Source organism: Ranitomeya variabilis, chromosome 1, assembly GCF_051348905.1.
Source record: "Ranitomeya variabilis isolate aRanVar5 chromosome 1, aRanVar5.hap1, whole genome shotgun sequence".
Taxonomy (NCBI): Eukaryota; Metazoa; Chordata; class Amphibia; order Anura; family Dendrobatidae; genus Ranitomeya; species Ranitomeya variabilis.
This window is the reverse complement of record NC_135232.1, coordinates 256,414,110-256,438,405: the sequence shown is the minus strand read 5'-3', so window position 1 is coordinate 256,438,405 and position 24,296 is coordinate 256,414,110. Positions and strand designations below refer to the sequence as shown.

The following is a 24,296-nucleotide window of genomic DNA, read 5'->3' as shown; positions in this document are numbered from 1 at the left end:
TTGTACAATTTGTCCTGAGTACGCCGATACCCCATATGTGGGGGTAAACCACTTTTTGGGCACATGACAGAGCTCGGAAGCGAAGGAGCGCCATTTGACTTTTCAATGCAAAATTGACTGGAATTGAGATGGGATGCCATGTTGCATTTGGAGAGCCCCTGATATGCCTAAACATTGAAACCCCCCACAAGTGACACCATTTTGGAAAGAAGACCCCTTAAGGAACTTATCTAGATGTGTGGTGAGCACTTTGACCCACCAAGTGCTTCACAGAAGTTTATAATGCAGAGCCGTAAAAATAAAAAATCATATTTTTTCACAAAAATGATCTTTTCGCCCCCAATTTTTTATTTTCCCAAGGGTAAGAGAAGAAATTAGACCACAAAAGTTGTTGTTCAATTTGTCCTGAGTACAACGATACCCAATATGTGGGGGTAAACCACTGTTTGGGCGCATAGCAGAGCTCGGAAGGGAAGGAGCGCCATTTGACTTTTCAATGCAAAATTTACTGGAATTGAGATGGGACACCATGTCGCGTTTGGAGAGCCCCTGATATGCCTAAACATTAAAACCCCCCACAAGTGACACCATTTTGGAAAGTAGAGCCCCTAAGGAACTTATCTTGATGTGTTTTGAGAGCTTTGAAGCCCCAAGTGTTTCACTGCAGTTTATAACGCAGAGCCGTGAAAATAAAAAAAAATTTTTTTTCAGAAAAATGATTTTTTAGCCCCCAGTTTTGTATTTTCACAAGGGTAAAAGGATAAATTGGACTCCAAAAGTTGTTGTCCAATTTGTCCTGAGTACGCTGATACCCCATATGTGGGGGGGAACCACTGTTTGGGCGCATGGCAGAGCTCGGAAGGGAAGGAGCGCCATTTGGAATGCAGACTTAGATGGATTGGTCTGCAGGCGTCATGTTGCATTTGCAGAGCCCCTGATGTACCCAAACAGTATAAACCCCCCATAAGTGACCCCATATTGGAAACTAGACCTCCCAAGGAACTTATCTAGATGTGTTGTGAGAACTTTGAACCCCCAAGTGTTTCACTACAGTTTACAACGCAGTGCTGTGAAAATAAAAAATCCTTTTTTTCCCACAAAAATGATTTTTAGCCCCCCAAATTTTTATTTTCCCAGAGATAACAAGAGAACTTGGACCCCAAAAGTTGTTGTCCAATTTGTCCCGAGTACGCTGATGCCCCATATGTTGGTGTAAACCCCTGTTTGGGCGCACGGGAGAGCTCGGAAGGGAAGGAGCACTGTTTTACTTTTTCAATGCAGAATTGTCTGGAATTGAGATTGGACGCCATGTCGCGTTTGGAGAGCCCCTGATGTGCCTAAATAGTGGAAACTCCCCAATTCTACCTGAAACTAATCCAAACACACCCCTAGCCCTAATCCCAACTGTAACCCTAACCACACCCCTAACCCTGACACACCCCTAATTCTAATCTCAACCCTAATCCCAACCGTAAATGTAATCCAAACCCTAACCCTAACTTTATCCCCAACCCTAACTTTAGCCCCAACCCTATCCCTAACTTTAGCCCCACCCTAACTGTAGCTCCAACCCTAGCCCTAACCCTAGCCCTAACCCTAGCCCTAACCCTAGCCCTAACCCTAGCCCTAACCCTAGCCCTAGCCCTAGCCCTAATGGGAAAATGGAAATAAATACATTTTTTTAATTTTATTATTTTTCCCTAACTAAGGGGGTGATGAAGGGGGGTTTGATTTACTTTTATAGCGTTTTTTATATCGGATTTTTATGATTGGCAGCTGTCACACACTAAAAGACGCTTTTTATAGCAAAAAAGTTTTTGCGTCTCCATATTTTGAGACCTATAATTTTTCCGTATTTTGGTCCACAGAGTCATGTGAGGTCTTGTTTTTTGCGGGACGAGTTGACGTTTTTATTGGTAACATTTTCAGACATGTGACAGTTTTTGATCACTTTTTATTCCGATTTATATCATTTTTTTATGTTTTGGCGCTTTTATACGATAAAAACTATTTTATAGAAAAAATAATTATTTTGGCATCGCTTTATTCTGAGGACTATAACTTTTTTATTTTTTTGGTTATGATGCTATATGGTGGCTCGTTTTTTGCGGGACAAGATGACGTTTTCAGTGGTATCATGGTTATTTATATCCATGTTTTAGATCGCGTGTTATTTCACTTTTTGTTCGGCGGTATGATAATAAAGCGTTGTTTTTTGGCTCTTTTTTTTTTTTTTTTTTCTTACGGTGTTCACTGAAGGGGTTAACTAGTGGGACAGTTTTATAGGTTGGGTCATTACGGACGCGGCGATACTAAATATGTGTACTTTTCTTGTTTTTTTTTGTTTTTTTTTTAGATAAAGAAATGTATTTATGGGAATAATTTTTTTTTTTTTTCTTTATTTAGGAAATTTTTTTATTTATTTATTTTTTTTACACGTGGAAATTTTTTTTTTACTTTTTTACTTTGTCCCAGGGGGGGGGGGGACATCACAGATCGCCGATCTGATAGTGTGCACAGCACAGATCAGATCGGCGCTCTCACTCACATCGCTGCAGGCTGCAGCTTTCATCTGCAGCCTGCTCCGGACCCGGAAGTACTCCCTGCAGGACCCGGATGCAGCCCCGCGGCCATTTTGGATCCGGGGCCTGCAGGGAGGAGACGCTCGGTACAAGGTGAGTACATTCCCTTGTACCGATCGTCTCAGGGAAGCCCGCAGGGAGCCCCTTCCCTGCGCGATGCTTCCCTGTACCTCCGGTACACCGCGATCATGTTTGACATAGTGCCGGATGTCAGCTGCGATAGGCAGCTGACACCCGGCCGCGATCGGCCGCGCTCCCCCCGTGAGCGCGGCCGATCGGCTATGACGTACTATCCCGTCACTGGGAATTAAGTCCCAGGTCACCTTGACGGGATAGTACGTCATATGGGATTAAGGGGTTAAAAGCCCCTTTCCATCTCCTACTCGCCAGTGACTTACAACTAACATCATAGCACCGGTTACTTTTAGATTCCAGGAATTATCCAAGGAACATAGGTAAGGAATTAGTGCTGTCCTGGAAAGTTCCTAGAAACCGAATTACCGATAAGACTAATTCTATTTTCTCTAGTCACCTTCCACGACCGCATAAGAGGAATAGCAACCAATGGCCTGAAGCACCTTCTGACCAAGGCTAAATCCCTATTGGACAATAAGTCCAATCTATAGTGTCTGGTAAAAGTATGACGTGAAGACCATGTAGTGGCCCTGCAAATCTGCTCTTTCAGCCCAGGAGGCTGAGATAGACCATGTAGAATGACCGTTGACCACTGAGGGGGGGGTGTCCTATTCTGGGCTAGATATGCTTCAGATATTGCCCTCTTGATCCAATTAGCGATGGTACTTTTTGCCACCTTCTTTCCTTTATTTCTACCCGATGGATGAACAAATAAATTCTGGTCAACTCTCCATGGTTTAGTTTGCTGTAAGCAGGGGTGGATTAAGGGTAGCCAGGGCCCCGGGCTGTTCAGACACTGTGGGCCCCCCCGGTCATGTGACAGGGTCATTATATACCTGTACCAGATTATTCCAGAAAAATAGTTGCTGTGTGAAACTATAACCTGTCAAACATCATTGATCTAGTCAATTTACCCTTCAGTTAGGAAGAAAAAAAACCCACAATACTATCACCATAAGTGCCAGTATTCATAGGAGATCTGTACTTAGTATGCAGTGTCTGTGTAGAGGTAATACTGTGATCACCAGTGACATTATACACAGGACCTTTGTATATAGTATACAGGTGTATAGGTAACACTGACTCACCAGTGACGTCTCTAGGTGAAGTCCTTCATCTTTCATCCAGCACAGACCGCCATCACTTCATCCAGCCAGGACTTGTCACTGTAGGAAATAACACAGTTATCTCAAGCTCTGCTTGCAGAACAGATTACTTAATTTTTCCCAACTTCTACATTACACCACATGAAGAAAAAGAGGCGACATAGTATCACTCTACACAGTAACAGGACCGCCCCCCCCCCCCATTTAAAACAGTGTTCTCAATAAATATAATAAATACATCACTGCAGTAATAATATCCCTTATTTAGCCCCTATGGTAATAATAATATCCCCCATCTTGGCCCCGTGTATCTCATTCCTGGCTTCAGCCATATGTTCTCCCATCCTGCCCTCATGAGTATTCATTCTGCCCCATATGATCTCCCCATCCTGCCCCATCAGTCTCCATCGTATCCATCCTGCCCCATGATCCTGCATGATCTGTCTCCAATCCTGCCCCATGTCTTTCATTCTGCCCCGTGTCTCCAATCATGTCCCGTATCTACATCCTGCCCCATCTGTCTCCAGTCCTGCCCCCAGTGTGTCCAGCATCTCTGCCCCCAATGTGTCCAGCATCCTGCCCCCAGTGTGTCCAGCATATTGCCCTCAGTGTGTCCAGCATCTCTGCCCCAGTGTGTCCAGCATATTGCCCCCAGTGCTTCCAGCATTCTGCCCCCAGTGTGTCCAGCATTCTGGCCCCAGTGTGTCCAGCATTCTGGCCCGGGCCCCCCGGATTGCCGTTCGCAATAAAAAAAACCAAACCTAGTTCTCACCTGTCCGCGCTCTTTCAGCGATGCTCCCTCCAGCAGCGCGCACTCGCCGGCGACTGACAATGACATCAGACGCCGGCGACGTGCGCGCTGCGGCTGACTTCAGCTGCCAGCCTCCAATTGGCTGGCGGCTGTTAACTATTGACGTGTGGGCACGTGCCCGCACGTCAATAGCGTTAAACTGCCACAGCGCCGCTAAGGGCCCGGTGAGCAGATGAGACAGGGCCTGATGCGGGCCTCTGCTCACCGGGCCCATACGCCAATCAGGGCAGTAATGCCCTGATGGCGGCGGTCAATCGGAGCGGTTGCCCAGAGCCCCCTCACACCACTGGGCCCTGATTGACCTCATTATAATCTGCCACTGGCTGTAAGTATTGCAAAACCATACGCCGAACATCGAGAGAATGGAATTCCTCCTATTTTGCATTTGTTGAATTCTGGCAAAAGCAGGGGAGGACGATGTCTTGTGAACAGTGGAAATCGGACACCACCTTGGGCAGAAAAGACAGATGAAGAACTAAACAATCATCTCTGATTATTAAATAAGGTTCTCTTATAGACAATGCATGTAGTTCCCCTATTCATCTTGCTGTAGTTATAGTGACTAGGAAGGCTGCTTTAAGCGAAAGAAGCTGAGGGGTACAGGAGGATAGAGGTTCAAATGGTGGTTGTGTGAGGCATTTGAGGACTAAATTTAGATCCCAGGAGGGGATAACAGTCTGATTCCTGGGATGTAGTCTAAGGGCTGACACCATGAACCTTTTAATCCAAAGATGGTTGGCTAAGTCTTGATCAAATATAGAGCTCAAGGAGGAGACTGGAACCTTCATGGTACTAGGCTTGAGGCCTAACTCTAACCCCTTCTGTTAGAAGTCCAACATCTGCGAAACGTTGGGGTGGAACGTATCTGGTATATTAGGCATGCACCAGGCTGAAATTTTTTTCCACACCTTGTTATAAATGGTATCAGTGACTGGTTTTCTGAACTTCTGTAAGGTGGAAATAACCTTGTCCGAAAGCCCTCGTGTGCATAACACTTGGGCCTCAGTAACCAAGCAGCTAATATCAGCTTCTGAGGATCTGGATGATGCAGAGATCCCTGCGAGAGAAGATCGGCGTCCAGTGGCGAGTGAACCGGACTGTTTACCTGGAGATCGATAAGGTTGAACCAGCTCATTTTTTACCACATTGCAGCCACTAGGATGGTTAGTACCGGATCTCTGATCTTCCGTAGAGTCCTTGTCAGCATCGGAATCAGAGGAAAAGCATAGGCTAACTGGAAGTTCCACTGCTGAGCAAAGGCATCCACTCCCATGGATTTGTCCCTTGGTTCCAGGGAGAAATATTTTTAGATTTTTTGTATTTTAGCCTGAGGCGAATAAGTCGATCTCTGGCAGTCTCCATCTTGCTACTAGCATCTGGAAGAGTCCCTGGTTCAGGCTCCATTCTCCTGGCTGTATGTCCTGGCAACTCAGGAAATCTGCTTGGAGGTTGGAGGACCCTTTTAGCTGGATGGCTGCATCCTATGATGCAGTTTGGGTGATCATCTAGTATCAGATATAAACCTCAGCCAAACTGGATTTGCAGTAGTGTAACGTATCACTTGGCTAAAATTAGCCTAAATGTTTTATTTAATTTCTTCCAGGCATTGCAATGTTATGAATTTTTGTAATATACTTCTCTTTTTCTGTCTTTTCCTCTCTACTCCAATGCTTAAAGAAGCGCTCCCAAACCTTTTTGTTTAAATGTTTGCATACACAATGTAGAGTGAGTGTATTATATACTCACCTACCGTAGTTCTCTCCGGTGTCTAGCTTGGTTCTTCTGCTCTTCTCAGTGATGTCACCTCAACTGAGACCTGCCGGCTCACTCTATGCATCAGTCGTTCGTAAGTTGCTTTTTCAATGAAAGCCTATGGTGCCTCCATAATCTTACATTGTAAAAGTCACTTCTGGGTCACGCAGAGCGACCCGCAGGAGTCTGCAGACTGGCGACGTCATTCAGAAGAACGACGCTGGACACCGGAGAGAGCAGCGGTAGGCGAATATTAATACACACACACTACATTACATGTACATCCACTAACACTTTCTCATTGTTTAAGTACTTCTATAATCGTTGTCCAGCTTATGCCCTTAGAAGCTTCTAAGGACTATGTACCAATGTTTACCATTGAGCAATATATGAATATAAAGTACCGGCCATGGCAAAAAGTTTTGGTTTTCCCAAAGTTTGTTGCAAAACATCTTTGTAAAAGATCAAAAATGCTGAAGTACAATTATAATACATTTTAGGTTTTAAAAGTTTATTGAAAAATACATAGCTAACGCAAATACCTAATATTTACAGTATTGACCCTTATTTGCCAAACTTCTGCAATTCTTTTTTGGCAACTCCTGAGTGCCATTTTAGCTTAATCAGTGTTTGACGTTTCTCACAATTTCTTTTTTTCTTTGTCCACATGTTCTCAATGGGATTAAGATCTGGGGAGCTTCTTGGGTATGGGACCAAATTAAAATTTTTTGTTCGTAGAGCTAATTAGTTATCACGTTTGAATTTTGACTTTGATGAACAATGCCTTTTTCAGCATGATTCAGAACAGTTTTCTCCAGGATCATTGGGAGAAGTTGCGCCTGGATGATTTTTTTTTAGACACCATTCTTTATTCATGGGAGTGTTCTTAGTCTCGCACACAATTTTGACTATTTCCTCGGTCGTAAAGCAACCCCACACATGAATGGTCCCAGGATTTTTTTTTAATTATTTATTATGCTTTTCTAATATATTGCCATCATATTCCACAGTATTTTACATCTTCACATCTCTCTCCCCAATGGGGCTTACCTTCTTCCCTATTAGTATGTATTTGTGTGGGTTTCTTCCCACATTTCAAACATGGGGAGAAAATTCAAACTCCTTGCAGATGTCTTTGGTGGGATGCTTTACTGTAGGCATGATCCAGGACTCTTGATAGCCTTAATCTTTTCTTCTCCATACAGTCATTCTTCAAGATGTTCTAAACTTTCTAAAGAGGGCTTCAATATTTTTAGATTTTTTGTATTTTAGCCTGAGGCGAATAAGTCGATCTCTGGCAGTCTCCATCTTGCTACTAGCATCTGGAAGAGTCCCTGGTTCAGGCTCCATTCTCCTGGCTGTATGTCCTGGCAACTCAGGAAATCTGCTTGGAGGTTGGAGGACCCTTTTAGGTGGATGGCTGTGAAGGAGAGAAGATGGTTTTTCGGCCCAACAAAATACTAGGCTTGATATGTTCTTCAAGCTGTCAAGCTTTGTGCTACCCTGATGTCTGAGGTGGGGTACGGTAGTTATGTTGTCCGAATACACTCTGACATGACAGCCGGTGACTAGGTTGTTTGCTGCAAGAAGGGCCTCCTCCAATGCCCTCAGCTCTCTCAAGTTGGAGGACCTGGCACCTATCTCTGGACTCCAGTGTCCCTGGAAAGGAGTATGGAACACTACAGCACACCAGCCTCTCTTGCTGTAGTCAGTTGTTACATGACTAGAGGTATTTGAGACCAGGCTACACCCCTGTGTAAATGTTTGTGGCTCAACCACCAAGCCAGGGAAGCCTTTACTCAGCCTGGGTCTGAACTCTCCTGCTCAGTGAGTTGGCATTCCTGTTCCAGCTCTTGAAAATATGAGTCTGTAAGACGCTGGAGTGGACCTAAGCCCAAGGCACTGACTGTATACAAGAGGTCATGAAGCCTAGGACAGACATGGCTGCCTGAAGGGCAAACTCTGACAGTGGCATTTAACAAGCGTGGCCGGAAGCGCTTGCACCGCTGACCCGTCACATGATCAGGGGCACCAGTGCATTGCCATAACAACCCGAGGTCTTCTTGAGACCTCTATGGTTGTTGATGGCAGATTGCTGTGAGCGCCACCCTGTGGATAGCGCTCAAAGAAATGCTGCATTTCTGCTACATAGAGGTGATCGTGTAGTGCATGCTTCTAGCCTCCTATGGCTATTGAAGCATGATAAAAAAAAAAGTGTTTAAAAATGTGAAAGTTCAAATCACTCCCCTTTCACCCCAATCAAAATAAAATAAAAAGATCAAACATACAAACACACATATTTGGTATCGCCGTGTTCAGAATCGCCTGATCCAGGGCCATATTTGCCACTAGGCCTAGGGCACCAGCATGCGGGGGGCGGCACCTGAGCAAGGTGCTTGTTTGTTTTTTTTTTAAAGTCTGGGGACAACCGCGCAGTATGGGGAGTCAGGTGAGCAGGCAGTATAGAAAGTGAGGGGTTAAATATATGAGGAGACAGAATGGTGAACAGGAGGGATGTGAGAGGACACAGTATAAGGAGGGAGGGGAATAGTGTGAGGAGACAGTATGGGGGGAGAAAAGTGGGTGGGAACAGAATAGAAACTGAGTAGTGCGGGCGTAGCATGGGGGGACAATGTACCAAGGAGGGAGAGTGTGATGAGAGAGTACAGTATAAATACTGGGCCCTATAGGGGGGACACGGTGTGAGAGGACAGTGTGAACAGGGGGCCGGTATGGAAAGGAGAGGTCAGTGTGAAGAGCATGTACCATAAGAGGGACAGTGTGGGGGTAATATTTTGTGCCGACAATATAGTGAGAGGCAATTTTTTATTCAGGAGCATTAGGGCATGTCCACGGTCAGTAAACGCTGCTTGTTTGACGCTGCGCAGAGCTGCAGCGTCAAACACGCAGCGTCCAGATGTTCCAGCATAGTGGAGGGGATTTAATGAAATCCCGTGTCCACTATGCGTGGAAACACGCATCCGACTTCCCTGCGACTCCGGACATGCTGCGCGTCTTTTCAGATCGCAGCATGTCCATGCTACCTGCGGCGACGCTGCGTCGCCGCAAGTAATATCACAGGGCGCTATGCGAGGGTGCGATGATCCCGGATGTGTACAGTTAACACATCCGGCATCATCGCGTCCCAGAAAGGGGGCGGGGCTTCGCCGCTCCGGCGATACCGCCGGCCATCCTGACCGTGGACACGTACCCTTATAATGACACTTCTATCTTTAAGGGCATCATGTGGAGATTTTCTGCAAAAGAGCAGAGAAGATGTAAGTCTGCAGAGACGGCTGTGGATGAGAAAAGTCATCATGGGGTCTGGACAACATGAAGAAAAGGAGAATGACTCCAGATACATCATCTATAAGGTACCTGGATATAAATGTTATTTGTGATACTAATTCTCATGTTTTTATTTATGTTAGGAGCATTAAAGGGAATGTCCAGGTTTGTGATGAGTCTGCGGTTATTCTTTGTGACTGCAGACTTCTGAGTTCTCACAGTGCGCACTGCACGCTGTCAGGATTCTGTTGTGCTGGCAATTTACATACATGCGGTCACGTGCTGACTAGACATATGTGGCCTCGCTCAATGAAAATGAACTGAGCGAGGAATATGGTCAGAAGTATACAAATCGCATGCTTGTGCTGACATGACTGTCCACCGGCAAGGGAGAATCCTAAAAGTGTGCAGTGCATTAGTTGTGAGAATTCAGAAGCTGCGATGTCAGGATTCAGCTCTGCAGGTTCCAGTAGTCATCACATGGACACTTCACTCATATGCGACTTTCATACTTATGGTCCTGTGACAACGAGCTTCTCTTCTGCTTCTGTTTTTCACTGAACATTGAGAGCATTAGGGAGAGGAGCTCGTGGGTACATGACTAAGTGTGCAAATCGCATATGTCCTTGGTGAATTCTTGCCCCGAGTGCCAGAAACCCTAGATACACCTCTGCTGGTATGCTACTGCGAGCGGCGATTACCGGGTCCGGTGGAGGGATGTCTGTGCACAGTGCAGCATAGGCAATGAGGCAGGAACTGAGGATGTGCACAGAGAGAGAAAGGACACCCGGAGACTGCCCGTCCCAGTCTACGCCGTAGCCCTCATTATCATAGGAATATGTCAGTTAATAAATTGTTTTTCTAAAGCTTTATAGTGTAGTTTCAGGTCAGGGAGGGATGGTTGGGATGAGCTAGCAAGGTGCAGGGACAGGTAGTGATGGCTACTTGCGGACATGTGCGGCACTTGCACTAGCAAAAAAGCCAAACAAAAAACAAGTGTGGTATTGCATTTTTTTTCCAATTTCGTTGCACTTGGAATTTTTTTCCCGTTTTCTGTTAGGCTGCCGTCACACTAGCAGTATTTGGTCAGTATTTTACATCAGTATTTGTAAGCCAAAACCAGGAGTGGGTGATAAATGCAGAAGTGGTGCATATGTTTCCATTATACTTTTCCTCTAATTGTTCCACTCCTGGTTTTGGCTTACAAATACTGATGTAAAATACTGACCAAATACTGCTAGTGATGCAGGGCAGGAAGCAGACACACCCATCCATACTGCATTGATTAACCTTACCAGGTGTCTTCCGGCAGGTTTATGTAGGAATAAACCCCTGCCCCCAGCGTCCATGTGATTTTTCCCTCCTCTCCCTCTGGGTCCTGAGCAGGCGTCCGCAAATTCAGCATGCTGTGCACATCATTCAGGAGCCGAGAGGCTGCGGAAAGCCAAACCCGAAAGCGTATGCGTTCCACTGTGGAACGCAAAACCCGAAAGTGACTTATGCGCGGTATGATGTCACTTCCGTGTTGCGCTTGAACGGCCTGCATGAGGGAGAGAAAGCCGGAGAGCTCAGGGAGGCCTCCGGCTATGGGGATCACTGGCTTGCCTTACCTCCGTGGTAGCACAGGTGAGCCAGGAGGTCCCAAATCCTCTGCAAGGCAGGAAGACGGAAGCAGCATGGAGGACAGCTAAGCCCACAAACACCACTGCCCGGTTTACAATAAAACAGGTACACTGCGATCGATGGCCACACAACATAAGGAAAACAAAAAACCTCCCCATGCCCCATGGGGGACAGGAAAGACACTGGAAAGTACGAGGTGCTTTTAACCTGTTTGTGCTTCCTGTCCCCCATTAGGGTGTGGAGACCACCTCCTCTGCTATCGTGGAAGGTGACTAAAGAAAAATCCCATTTATATACTCCAGATAAAGTTGAGGTGGATCTTTGCATGAGCTGAAAATGTCAGACTTGTGGTATGTTCTATTGATCAAGGAGAAATGTTGGCAGAAGCTCAATCTATTGCCCAGGGGACAAATATCAAGACAGGCCTAGTTACATGTCTGTATTACAGCCATAAAGCAATGAGGCTTATAACATTTGCCATGTTCATACATTATCATTTGGGCATCCTATGATGCAGTTTGGGTGATCATCTAGTATCAGATATAAACCTCAGCCAAACTGTGGATTTGCAGTAGTGTAACGTATCACTTGGCTAAAATTAGCCTAAATGTTTTAATTTCTTCCAGGCATTGCAATGTTATGAATTTTTGTAATATACTTATCTTTTCTGTCTTTTCCTCTCTACTGCAATGGTTAAAGCGCTCCCAAACCTTTTTGTTTAAATGTTTGCATACACAATGTAGAGTGAGTGTATTATATACTCACCTACCGTAGTTCTCTCCGGTGTCTAGCTTGGTTCTTCTGCTCTTCTCAGTGATGTCACCTCAACTGAGACCTGCCGGCTCACTCTATGCATCAGTCGTTCGTAAGTTGCTTTTTCAATGAAAGCCTATGGTGCCTCCATAATCTTACATTGTAAAAGTCAGTTCTGGGTCACGCAGAGCGACCCGCAGGAGTCTGCAGACTGGCGACGTCATTCAGAAGAACGACGCTGGACACCGGAGAGAGCAGCGGTAGGCGAATATTAATACACACACACTACATTACATGTACATCCACTAACACTTTCTCATTGTTTAAGTACTTCTATAATCGTTGTCCAGCTTATGCCCTTAGAAGCTTCTAAGGACTATGTACCAATGTTTACCATTGAGCAATATATGAATATAAAGTACCGGCCATGGCAAAAAGTTTTGGTTTTCCCAAAGTTTGTTGCAAAACATCTTTGTAAAAGATCAAAAATGCTGAAGTACAATTATAATACATTTTAGGTTTTAAAAGTTTATTGAAAAATACATAGCTAACGCAAATACCTAATATTTACAGTATTGACCCTTATTTGCCAAACTTCTGCAATTCTTTTTTGGCAACTCCTGAGTGCCATTTTAGCTTAATCAGTGTTTGACGTTTCTCACAATTTCTTTTTTTCTTTGTCCACATGTTCTCAATGGGATTAAGATCTGGGGAGCTTCTTGGGTATGGGACCAAATTAAAATTTTTTGTTCGTAGAGCTAATTAGTTATCACGTTTGAATTATGACTTTGATGAACAATGCCTTTTTCAGCATGATTCAGAACAGTTTTCTCCAGGATCATTGGGAGAAGTTGCGCCTGGATGATTTTTTTTAGACACCATTCTTTATTCATGGGAGTGTTCTTAGTCTCGCACACAATTTTTACTACTTCCTCGGTCGTAAAGCAACCCCACACATGAATGGTCCCAGGATTTTTTTAAAATTATTTATTATGCTTTTCTAATATATTGCCATCATATTCCACAGTATTTTACATCTTCACATCTCTCTCCCCAATGGGGCTTGCCTTCTTCCCTATTAGTATGTATTTGTGTGGGTTTCTTCCCACATTTCAAACATGGGGAGAAAATTCAAACTCCTTGCAGATGTCTTTGGTGGGATGCTTTACTGTAGGCATGATCCAGGACTCTTGATAGCCTTAATCTTTTCTTCTCCATACAGTCATTCTTCAAGCTGTTCTAAACGATCTAAAGAGGGCTTCATAAGAGAAAATAGTTATAGCCCAGGTCACAGTAGTCCAATCCCTGTAGAATGCGAGTCTGTTCTTGATGGTTTTTCTTGGAGGGTAGTGGCTTTTTTTTCTGACCTTCTTGACATCAGACCAGCCTCCAAAAAAGATTTCTCCTCATGATGCAAGCTGATGTAGTGACACAATTTCTGTAGCTGAATCCTCATTAAAGACATCCTGGACTTTCTTGGGTACCTACCCTAAAGCCTTCTTTATATCAATTTAAACTCACTCTTTGAAGCTTTTAATGACCTGATAAATGGTTGATTTAGGGGCAATCTTATAAGCAGCCTGTGAAGCCCCTTTGATGCAAAGCAATGATGACTGCACATGTTTCCTTAGAGCTAAACCATGATCAACAGAAGATAGAAATGATTTCAAGTACCAGCCCTCTTTTAAAGCAACCAGTCTGCTCTCATAATTCAATCAATATGAGAGAATGAGCTCAGCCTTGTCCTCGTTAACACTCTCTCCTGAGCTAACAAGATGATCATTAAAATGATGGTAATTTTGTGGGAAGGTTGAAAATCAGTAGAATAGGGCTTGTGAGATTAAGTTAATTTTGATGGATAGTTATTCAAATTGCCTCTTCTGACAAAAAGACAAACCATAGCGCCACCTGTTGGAAGTAGCAATCCTACAAGTCACAATCAACTCTTTAACGAGTCGTGCAATATGACTTAGGATAAAAGCCAAATCAGTATCTCAATTCGCAGACACGGTGTTTCGGGCTGTTGGTCCTCGTCAGTGCGAAGCATGAGAACTGATTTGGCTAGGTGAGAGGCTCTGGATTGGGGTCTAAGGGATAGTTAGGAATGATTCTTATGAAGAGTGAACAGATAAATTGCAAACTAGCATTAATGCAAATGTGCGCTACAAAAACTAAAACAGCAACCTGTGTGATAACCAAAAGTATGGTTACGAGTGTATAGAAATGTTCTTATCTTAGCTGCTCTGCTCCCTACTCCAATACTCAGAATTCCCTTACAGTCAAGGTCAAACATTGTGTGTATGAATAGACCTTTGCTAAGCGGACGCTGAAAATAACTTCTAAATGAATAGAAAATTGACATTGCATTTTGGAGGCATGAAAGCAAAATATGCTAATAAAACAAAAATTCATAACTCTGACATGCCGGCAGGATAATTAAAGAATAACTAAACTTTTATTTAGGAAAAGACTCTCACATAACCTATGGCCACATAGTGGATGTGTATTGTCACGTGGTCAAATTTTTGCTCAACAAAATGGCCAATTGCCACCTAACTTCATTTCATAATTGTGCGGCAGTGACCTGCCATGGGTGGTCATTCAGCCACTATACCCCATTATGAAAACATCCTTTTAAAAATCCAGAATAGAATAGAATTTTTTTTTTGTAAATGCTTTAGCTGAGTAGCTGGATTACAGCCTGCCATATACAACCCCTGGCAAAAATTATGGAATCACCAGCCTTGGCGGATGTTCATTCAGTTGGTTAATTTTGTAAAAAAAAAAAGCAGATAACAGACATGGCACAAAACTAAAGTCATTTCAAATGGCAACTTTCTGGCTTTAAGGAACACTAAAAGATCAAGAACAAAAAATGTGGTATTCAGTAATGGTTACTTTTTTAACCAAGCATAGGGAAAAATTATGGAGTCACTCAATTCTGAGGAAAAAAATTATGGAATCATCCTGTAACTTTTCATAACCAAAACTAACACCTGCATCAAATCAGATCTGCTCATTAGTCTGCATCTAAGGCCGGTTTCACACGTCAGTGGCTCCGGTACATGAGGTGACAGTTTCCTCACGTACCGGAGCCACTGACACACGTAGACACATTAAAATCAATGCATCTGTGCAGATGTCATTGATTTTTTTTCGGACCGTGTCTCCGTGTGCCAAACACGGAGACATGTCAGTGTTCGTGGGAGCGCACGTATTACACGGACCCATTAAAGTCAATGGGTCCGTGTAAAACACGTACCGCACACGGACGTTCTCCGTGTGCCGTGCAGGAGACAGCGCTCCAGTAAGCGCTGCCCCCCCCACATGGTGCTGAAGCCGCGATTCATATCTTCTGTGCAGCAGCGTTTGCTGTAAAAAAGATATGAATAATCCATTTTTTTTGTGGTATTTCGTGTTTAAAATAAAGCTCCATGTCCCCACCCCCTGTGCGCCCCCCCGCTGTTCTGAAAATACTCACCCGGCTCCCTCGTTGGCTGTCGCTGCTTCCTGTCCTGGCCGCACCTTCTACTGTATGCGGTCACGTGGGGCCGCCGATTACAGTCATGAATATGCGGCTCCACCTCCCATAGGGGTGGAGCCGCATATTCATTACTGTAAATGAGCGGCCCCACGTGACCGCATACAGGAGAAGCTGCGGCCAGGACAGGACACTGCGAGGGAGGCGGGTATTTTCAGAACAGCGGGGGGGGGGGGGGGGGGGGGGAATGGAGCTTTATTTTAAACACGAAATACCACTAAAAAAATTGATTATTCATATCTTCTTTACAGCAAACGCTGCTGCACAGAAGATATGAATCGCGGCTTCAGCACGATGCAGGGGACAGCGCTAAACTTTAGCGCTGTCTCTCCTGCATGGTCCGTGTGGTGCCCAGGCGGCACACGGCTGCCGCATGTGTGCCACACGGATGGCCTACACGGATAACTCCGGTACTGATTTTTTTCCGGTACCGGAATTATCTGGACTAGTGTTGAGCGATACCGTCCGATACTTGAAAGTATCGGTATCGGAAAGTATCGGCCGATACCGGCAAAGTATCGGATCTAATCCGATACCGATACCAATACAAGTCAATGGGACTCAAGTATCGGACGGTATCCCGGATGGTTCCCAGGGTCTGAAGGAGAGGAAACTCTCCTTCAGGCCCTGGCATCCATATTAATGTGTAAAATAAAGAATTAAAATAAAAAATATTGCTATACTCACCTCTCCGACGCAGCCTGGACCTCACCGAGGGAACCGGCAGCGTTCTTTGCTTAAAATGCGCGCGTTTACTTCTTCCGTGACGTCACGGCTTGTGATTGGTCGCGTGCCGCCCATGTGGCCGCGACGCGACCAATCACAGCAAGCCGTGACGTAATTTTCAGGTCCTGAATGCCTAATTCTAGGCATTCAGGATTTTAAAATTACGTTCCGGCTTGTGATTGGTCGCGTCGCGGTCACATGGGCGACGCGACCAATCACAAGCCGTGACGTCACGGGAGGCAGGAAACGCGCGCATTTTAAAATTACGTCACGGCTTGTGATTGGTTGCGTGCCGCCCATGTGACCGCGACGCGACCAATCACAGCAAGCCGTGACGTAATTTCAGGTCCTGTATGCCTAATTCTGCATTCAGGACCTGAAATTACGTCACGGCTTGCTGTGATTGGTCGCGTCGCGGTCACATGGGCAGCACGCAACCAATCACAAGCCGTGACGTAATTTTAAAATGCGCGCGTTTCCTGCCTCCCGTGACGTCACGGCTTGTGATTGGTCGCGTCGCCCATGTGACCGCGACGCGACCAATCACAAGCCGGAACGTAATTTTAAAATCCTGAATGCCTAGAATTAGGCATTCAGGACCTGAAAATTATGTCACGGCTTGCTGTGATTGGTCGCGTCGCGGCCACATGGGCGGCACGCGACCAATCACAAGCCGTGACGTCACGGAAGGAAGTAAACGCGCGCATTTTAAGCAAAGAACGCTGCCGGTTCCCTCGGTGAGGTCCAGGCTGCGTCGGAGAGGTGAGTATAGCAATATTTTTTATTTTAATTCTTTATTTTACACATTAATGTTGTTTCGATACCGATACCCGATACCACAAAAGTATCGGATCTCGGTATCGGAATTCCGATACCCGCAAGTATCGGCCGATACCCGATACTTGCGGTATCGGAATGCTCAACACTAATCTGGACGTGTGAGACTGGCCTAAAAAGGAGTGATCACACCTTGGAGAGCTGTTGCACCAAGTGGACTGACATGAATCATGGCTCCAACAGGAGAGATGTCAATTGAAACAAAGGAGAGGATTATCAAACTCTTAAAAGAGGGTAAATCATCACGCAATGTCGCAAAAGATGTTGGTTGTTCACAGTCAGGTGTGTCTAAAATCTGGACCAAATACAAACAACATGGGAAGGTTGTTAAAGGCAAACATACTGGTAGACCAAGGAAGACATCACAGCGTCAAGACCGGAAACTTAAAGGGACTCTGTCACCTGAATTTGGAGGGAACAATTTTCAGCCATAGAGGTGGGGTTTTCGGGTGTTTGATTCACCCTTTCCTTACCCGCTGGCTGCATGCTGGCTGCAATATTGGATTGAAGTTCATTCTCTGTCCTCCGTAGTACATGCCTGCACAAGGCAATCTTGCCTTGTGCACGCCTGTACTATGGAGGACAGAGAATGAACTTCAATTCAATATTGCAACCAGCGGGTAAGGAAAGGGTGAATCAAACACCCAAAAACCCCGCCTCTATGGCTGAAAATTGTTCCCTCCAAATTCAGGTGACAGAGTCCCTTTAAAGCAATGTGTCTCCAAATCAGGAAATGCACAACAAAACAAATGCGGAATGAATGGGTGGAAACTGGAGTCAACATCTGTGACCGAACTGTAAGAAACTGTAAGAAAACTGTAAGAAAACGCCTAAAGGAAATGTGATTTGCATAAAGAAAAGCTAAACGAAAGCCATCATTAACACCTAAACAGAAAAAAACAAGGCTACAATGGGCTAAGGAAAAGCAATCGTGGACTGTGGATGACTGGGTGAAAGTCATATTCAGTGATGAATCACGAATCTGCATTGGACAAGGTGATGATGCTGGAACTCGTTTGGTGCTGTTCCAATGAGATTTATAAAGATGACTGCCTGAAGAGAACATGCAAATGTCCACAGTCATTGAGGATATGGGGCTCCATGTCAGGTAAAGGCACTGGGGAGATGGCTGTCATTACATCTTCAATAAATGCACAAGTTTATGTTGATATTTTGGACACTTTTCTTATCCCATCAATTGAAAGGATGTTTGGGGATGATGAAATCATTTTTCAAGATGATAATGCATCCTAGCATAGAGCAAAAACTGTGAAAACATTCCTTGAAAAAAGACACATAAGGTCAATGTCATGGCCTGCAAATAGTCCGGATCTCAATCCAATTGAAAATCTTAGGTGGAAGTTGAAGAAAATGGTCCATGACAAGGCTCCATCCTGCAACAGCAATCAGAGAAAGTTGGAGCTAGATTGATGGAGAGTACTGTTTGACACTCATTAAGTCCATGCCTCAGAGACTGCAAGCTGCTTTAATAGCCAAAGGTGGTGCAACAAAATACTAGTGATGTGTTGGAGTGTTTTTTTTTGTTTTTCATGATTCCATAATTTTTTCCTCAGAATTGAGTGACTCCATAATTTTTCCCTATGGTTGGTTAAAAAAAAAAAAGTAACCACTATGACTACCGCATTTTTTGTTCATTGTTCATTTTTAGTGTTTCTTAAAGCCAGGAAGTTGCAATTTGAAATTACTTTAGTTTTGTGCCATGTCTGTGATCTGCTTTTTTTCTACAAAATTAAATAACTGAATGAACATCCTCCAAGGCCAGTGATTCCATAATTTTTTGCCAGGGGTTGTATATTAACAAGTTGCAAGAAAGATCAGGATACACTGCTGTTACCAATGAAATGTTACCTCAAACAGATTTGGACAGTCATCAGCTGGCTCCATTTTTAATGGCAGGACATTGGAGCGTACACAGACTGATGGCTATTCATGCAAGGTACAGGTGCCACTGCTGACTGCCATTTATACTCAAAAGCTTTATAAACAAAAAATTTTTATATATTGTCATATACTATGTATTAATGACGTTTTCCAAATGTCCCTGTTCTGTATGTCCATGTACTTCAAGAATCCTATCACAAGTGCTGGAGAAGAATAAGAACAGTAAATACTACTAGTTCCATTTAACAGCAGAGTAAAGTTTCAGTCAAGGGTATAAACATAGTGGGGGTGCAATGATATCTGGGCCCTGGGGAGAAGTTCAAGTTGGAATCCAAATTCTCTGACTAGTATTATTCCCCTGTTGGAACTTTTGCATTGGGGCACATAAGCTTCAAGTTACATCATTGCTGGAAGTATACTATATACGGTATTACATCAGATCCTGTTATACCAGTGAAGATATTTATAAGATATGAAGACCCATAAGCATTTCGATTACTGAAAGTAGGGGTACCAGCCCTTTAACCCAAATGTACATACAGTGGGGGAAGTATTTGATCCCTTGCTGATTTTGTAAGGTCTGGAGATTGGCTAGGCCACTGCATGACTCTAATGTGCTTCTTTTTGAGCCACTCCTTTGTTGCCTTGGTTGTATGTTTTGGGACATTGTCTTGCTGGAAGACCCGACCCAACCACGACCCATTTTTAATGTCCTGGCAGAGAGAAGGAGGTTGTCACTCAGGATTTTATGGTACATGGCTCCATCCATTCTAACACTGATGCAGTGAAGAAGTCCTGTGCCCTTAGCAGAGAAACACATCCAAAACATAATGTATCCACCTCCATGCTTGACAGTGGGCATGGTGTTCTTTGGGTCATAGGCAGCATTTCTCTCCCTTCAAACATGGCGAGTTGAGGTAATGCCAAAGACTTCAATTTTTGTCTCATCTGACCACAGCACCTTCTCCCAATCACTCACAGAATCATCCAGGTGTTCATTAGCAAACTTCAGACAGGCCTGCACATGTGCCTTCTTGAGCAGGGGGACCTTGCGGGCACTGCAAGATTGTGAACCTTTATGGCGTTATGTGTTACCAATGGTTTTCTTGGCCATGTTGTAGAGGTTAGAGTCTGACTGATTGAGTCTGTGGACAGGAGTCTTATGTCTTACATGCAGGTAACGAGTTGATTAGGAGAGTCTAACTGGTCTGTAGGAGCCAGAACTATTAATTTTTGGTAGGGGATCAAATACTTATTTCTTACTGCAAAATGCAAATAAATTTATATAATTTTACAGTGTGATTTTCTGGATTTTATTTTTGATATTCTATCTCTCAATGTTAAAATTAGCCTACCCTTAAAATTAGACTGTTCATGTCTTTGTCAGTGGGCAAACTTACAAAATCAGCAAGGGATCAAATACTTATTTTCCCTACTGTTTAAATATGCACAAAAAATGTTAACACTTCAGAGGTCTATGCAAATTAAAGTTTGCAAAAAAGTAAAATACAAGGTTTATCCATTGCACTGACTACAGTAGATAAGCAACATTGTGTAATAGACAGATAATTCAGCTTTTGAGGTATAAACATTTACTAGAATGATTGCTTCAATTTCCCTGTACTATACAGTGTGTTCTTATAACATGTCGATAGTCTGTGTACAAAAACAAAATATATATAGTATCAGGAATGATACAGGGTACTTATAAGACATAGCTGTTCCAGAAGTGAATATTCAGGGTTGCAGGCATTTTCCATCAGCAACAAAAATATTCAGTTATGCAGATCACATACACAGGAGCCACAGTGCAGAGTAGGATTTTCCAAGAATCAATTAGATGTCAGGAAAAATTATTCGCTTCATTCTAGCCCTTATACAGAAAAGAGAAGCAGACTAGTCAAGTGCATAACAAACCAATGGCTGTAATTTTTGAACCAATTTCCCTGAATGGAAAGCACACTAGAATAGTGGGTAACCTGCAATATATTCAGTGTGAATCTTTAAATAAGACATATTAACTGATGAACAAAACAGGCCATTTACAATACTATAATGTTCATCGATAACCGCAATAGAGCGATGTGCAGCCACAGTCATTAGGCAGATGCTTCAAATGTTAAACCAGTCATTAACCCAAACTGGAAGAAAGGTATTTTGCATTGTATAATTAGTCAATTGCCTGTCCTCAAACCATATCTCAACATATTAAACAAACCCAACAGTAACCCTCATTGTGTACCAATGTCTGGTACAGTGTAAGCTAGAAACAGGGTGCTGCACTCTAAGATCGCAGGAATCTTCACATCCTCCTGAATGTCTCTTTTTGAGAGCATCATAGCAAAATTCTACAGGTCGCTGTTCTTCCAGATGCTACCAGTCTTAGTTCTTGAAGCGTGTTTGTTCACAGATGTGATTGAATTTCCTGGAAAGAGAAGAAATATTTTGCCTTTTGATCTTTATAGCATTATTGGAGCATTAGTTTTTTTTTTAAATCAATACTAACTAAATAAGAAATTCATTTACTAAAAATAACATATCACCCATCAATAATAATATTAATTCACAGATTAATCTGTGGTCAAGTACACTGAACCAGGCTAACACAAAGACTTCGCTATTTAGTTGGCAAATTAATTGCTTAGACTGGATACAACCACATGTTGTATAAATAACACCCAGGCCCCAAAGGTTAACAGGGAAAGTGCAGGGGTTCCCAAACGAATCCCAAACTGAATCTCCTTATTTTGCTCTTGTGGTGGAAACTGATCAGGACGGAGACTGTGAAATGGCTTTTTCTTCAAGGGGGTTCACTGAGATGGGAGGTTCTTCAGAGGGAGGATGCACAAAGAGTGTCAAGGTGAATACACCACCTAGTAACTCTCCTCTGTTGTATGTTCTAAATGCAGTAAATAAGTGCATCTCAACCCTCAATGCTCTAACAAGCCAAGTAGGCTACAATCAGGAAACTCTCTCCATAATCCAACTGGATGTTCAGAAAAGAGCAGAACGTACCATGGGCATTGAGGGCTTGGTAAGAGCTGGAAGAACCATGTGGCTCCTGTCCATAAAGATGTAAAAAATCACGCACAGGTGGTGGCAGAGTTGTTGGCCAGAGCTAAGGATCTAGAAAACTGCCAGAGACTTAACAACATTAAGATTGGTGGGAGTCCTGGAGAAAGTGGAAGTAGGGGATCCAGACGTCTTTTTTGAAAATGGCTCCTTGACACCTTTGCGAAATAAGTCCTTACTCACCTATTTGAGATGGAAAGCACCCACAAGGTCCTGTCTAGATAGGGACCAGTGGGCAGACCTTGTTAGCCAGTCTTTATTAAAATACTACATTATAAGGATCGAGATATTATCTTCAGAAAGGCTCGCAAGATATCAGGCTTGGTGGGCAGCAGAGGAGAGCTATGTTTATGGATGTCAAAAGGAAATTAAGCTCACTAAAAGTTCAGTACTTTATGATTTATCCTGCCAAATTCAAAGTGGTGGCACTAGATATTACGACATTCCTTGAAACATCAAAGGATACTTGATGTATCAAAGGATGTTGTATTGGAGTCCTGGATCTCCTTGTTTAAGAAAGTTTAACCCCTTTACCCCCCGAAGGTGGTTTGCATGTTAATGACCAAGCCAATTTTTACAATTCTAACCACTGTCCCTTTATGAGGTAATAACTCTGGAACTCTTCAATGGATCCCGGTAATTCTAACACTGTTTTTTCATGACATATTGTACCTTCATGTTAGTGGTAACATTTCTTTGATATGACTTGCGATTATTTGTGAAAAAAACAGAAATTTGGTGAAAATTTCGCAATTATCCAACTTTGAATTTTTATGCCCTTAAATCACAGAGATAATGTCATACAAAATACTTAAAAGTAACATTTCCCACAAGTCTACTTTAGATCAGCACAATTTTGGAACCAACATTTTTTTTTGTTAGGGAGTTATAAGGGTTAAAAGTTGACCAGCGATTTCTCATTTTTACAACACCATTTTTGGTTAGGGACCACATCTCATTTGAAATCACTTTGAGGGGTCTATATGATAGAAATTACCCAAACGTGACACCATTCTAAAAACTGCACCCCTCAAGGTGCTCAAAATCACATTCAAGATGTTTATTAACCCTTCAGGTGCTTCACAAGAATTTTTGGAATGTTTAAAAAAAAAAAAAAAATGAACATTTAACTTTTTTTTCACAAAAAATGTAATTCATTTTTTTATTTTACCAAGGGTAACAGGAGAAATTGGACCCCAAAAGTTGTTGTGAAATTTGTCCCAAGTACGCCGATACCCAATATATATATACCGGTAAACCACTGTTTGGGCGCATGGCAGAGCTCGGAAGGGAAGGAGCGCCGTTTGACTTTTCAATGCAAAATTGGCTGGAATTGAGATCGGACGCCATGTTGCGTTTGGAGAGCTCCTGATGTGTCTAAACACTGGAAACCCCTCACAAGTGACACCATTTTGGAAACTAGTCTGTATTTATCACACAACTATAGGATAAGTAATGGATAGGTGTCTTATAGACGCTTCACCATTGCTAAGCCGGGGAATTGATGTCACCGGTGACATCAACCCCACAAATATTACCCCACTTGCCACCGCTACAGGGCAAGTGGGAAGAGCCGGGCAAAGCGCCAGAATTGGCACATCTAATAGATGTGCCTTTTCTGGGCAGCTGCAGGCTGCTATTTTAAGGTTGGGTGGGGAGGGGCAGTCAATATCCATGGTCCCTTACCAGCCTGAGGATACCAGCCCTCAGCTGTGAGCTTTAGGAAGGCTGATTGTCAAAAATAGGTGGGACCCCACACCGTTTTTTTAAAATTATTTATTTGAATAATTAAAAAATTTGGCGTGGGGACCCCTCTATTCTTGATATCTAACCTTGCTGAAGCTGACCGCACAAAAAAATTTTTTCTCAAAAGGAGAGACTTCTATATTTTCTGCAAAAACAACTAACCAAAACCATAAACAGCCTCACTGATACCAATGGCACTGATGGCATAGTTTACCGAAAAAAAACAAACAAAAAACTAAAAAGTTATATGATGCCAACGTGAACAGAGCCTGTACATGTGTTTGATAAGCGGGTTACATGAAAGGATAACAAAACTACCACTAAGGCTGGTTTCACACTTGCGTTTTTGTAAGCTGCGTTTTAGCGCTAAAAAACGCATGCGTTTTTTTCCTATACTTAACATTAAAAACGCATGCGTTTTT

General features: G+C 43.4%; 1 protein-coding gene across 2 annotated transcripts in view; it reads right to left on the bottom strand.

The window, feature by feature from the left end:
- Positions 1 to 19,154: 19,154 nt before the first annotated feature.
- CHFR (checkpoint with forkhead and ring finger domains) overlaps positions 19,155 to 24,296 on the bottom strand; it is a 63,452-nt gene continuing 58,310 nt past the window's right edge. The window contains exon 18 of one of the 2 annotated variants that reach the window (XM_077293361.1): positions 19,155 to 21,481. In XM_077293361.1, coding sequence (XP_077149476.1) covers positions 21,439 to 21,481 — 43 coding nt within the window. In that variant the 3' untranslated portion in view covers positions 19,155 to 21,438. The remainder of the gene's footprint in view (positions 21,482 to 24,296) is intronic. The other variant, XM_077293362.1, reaches the window with a different exon arrangement.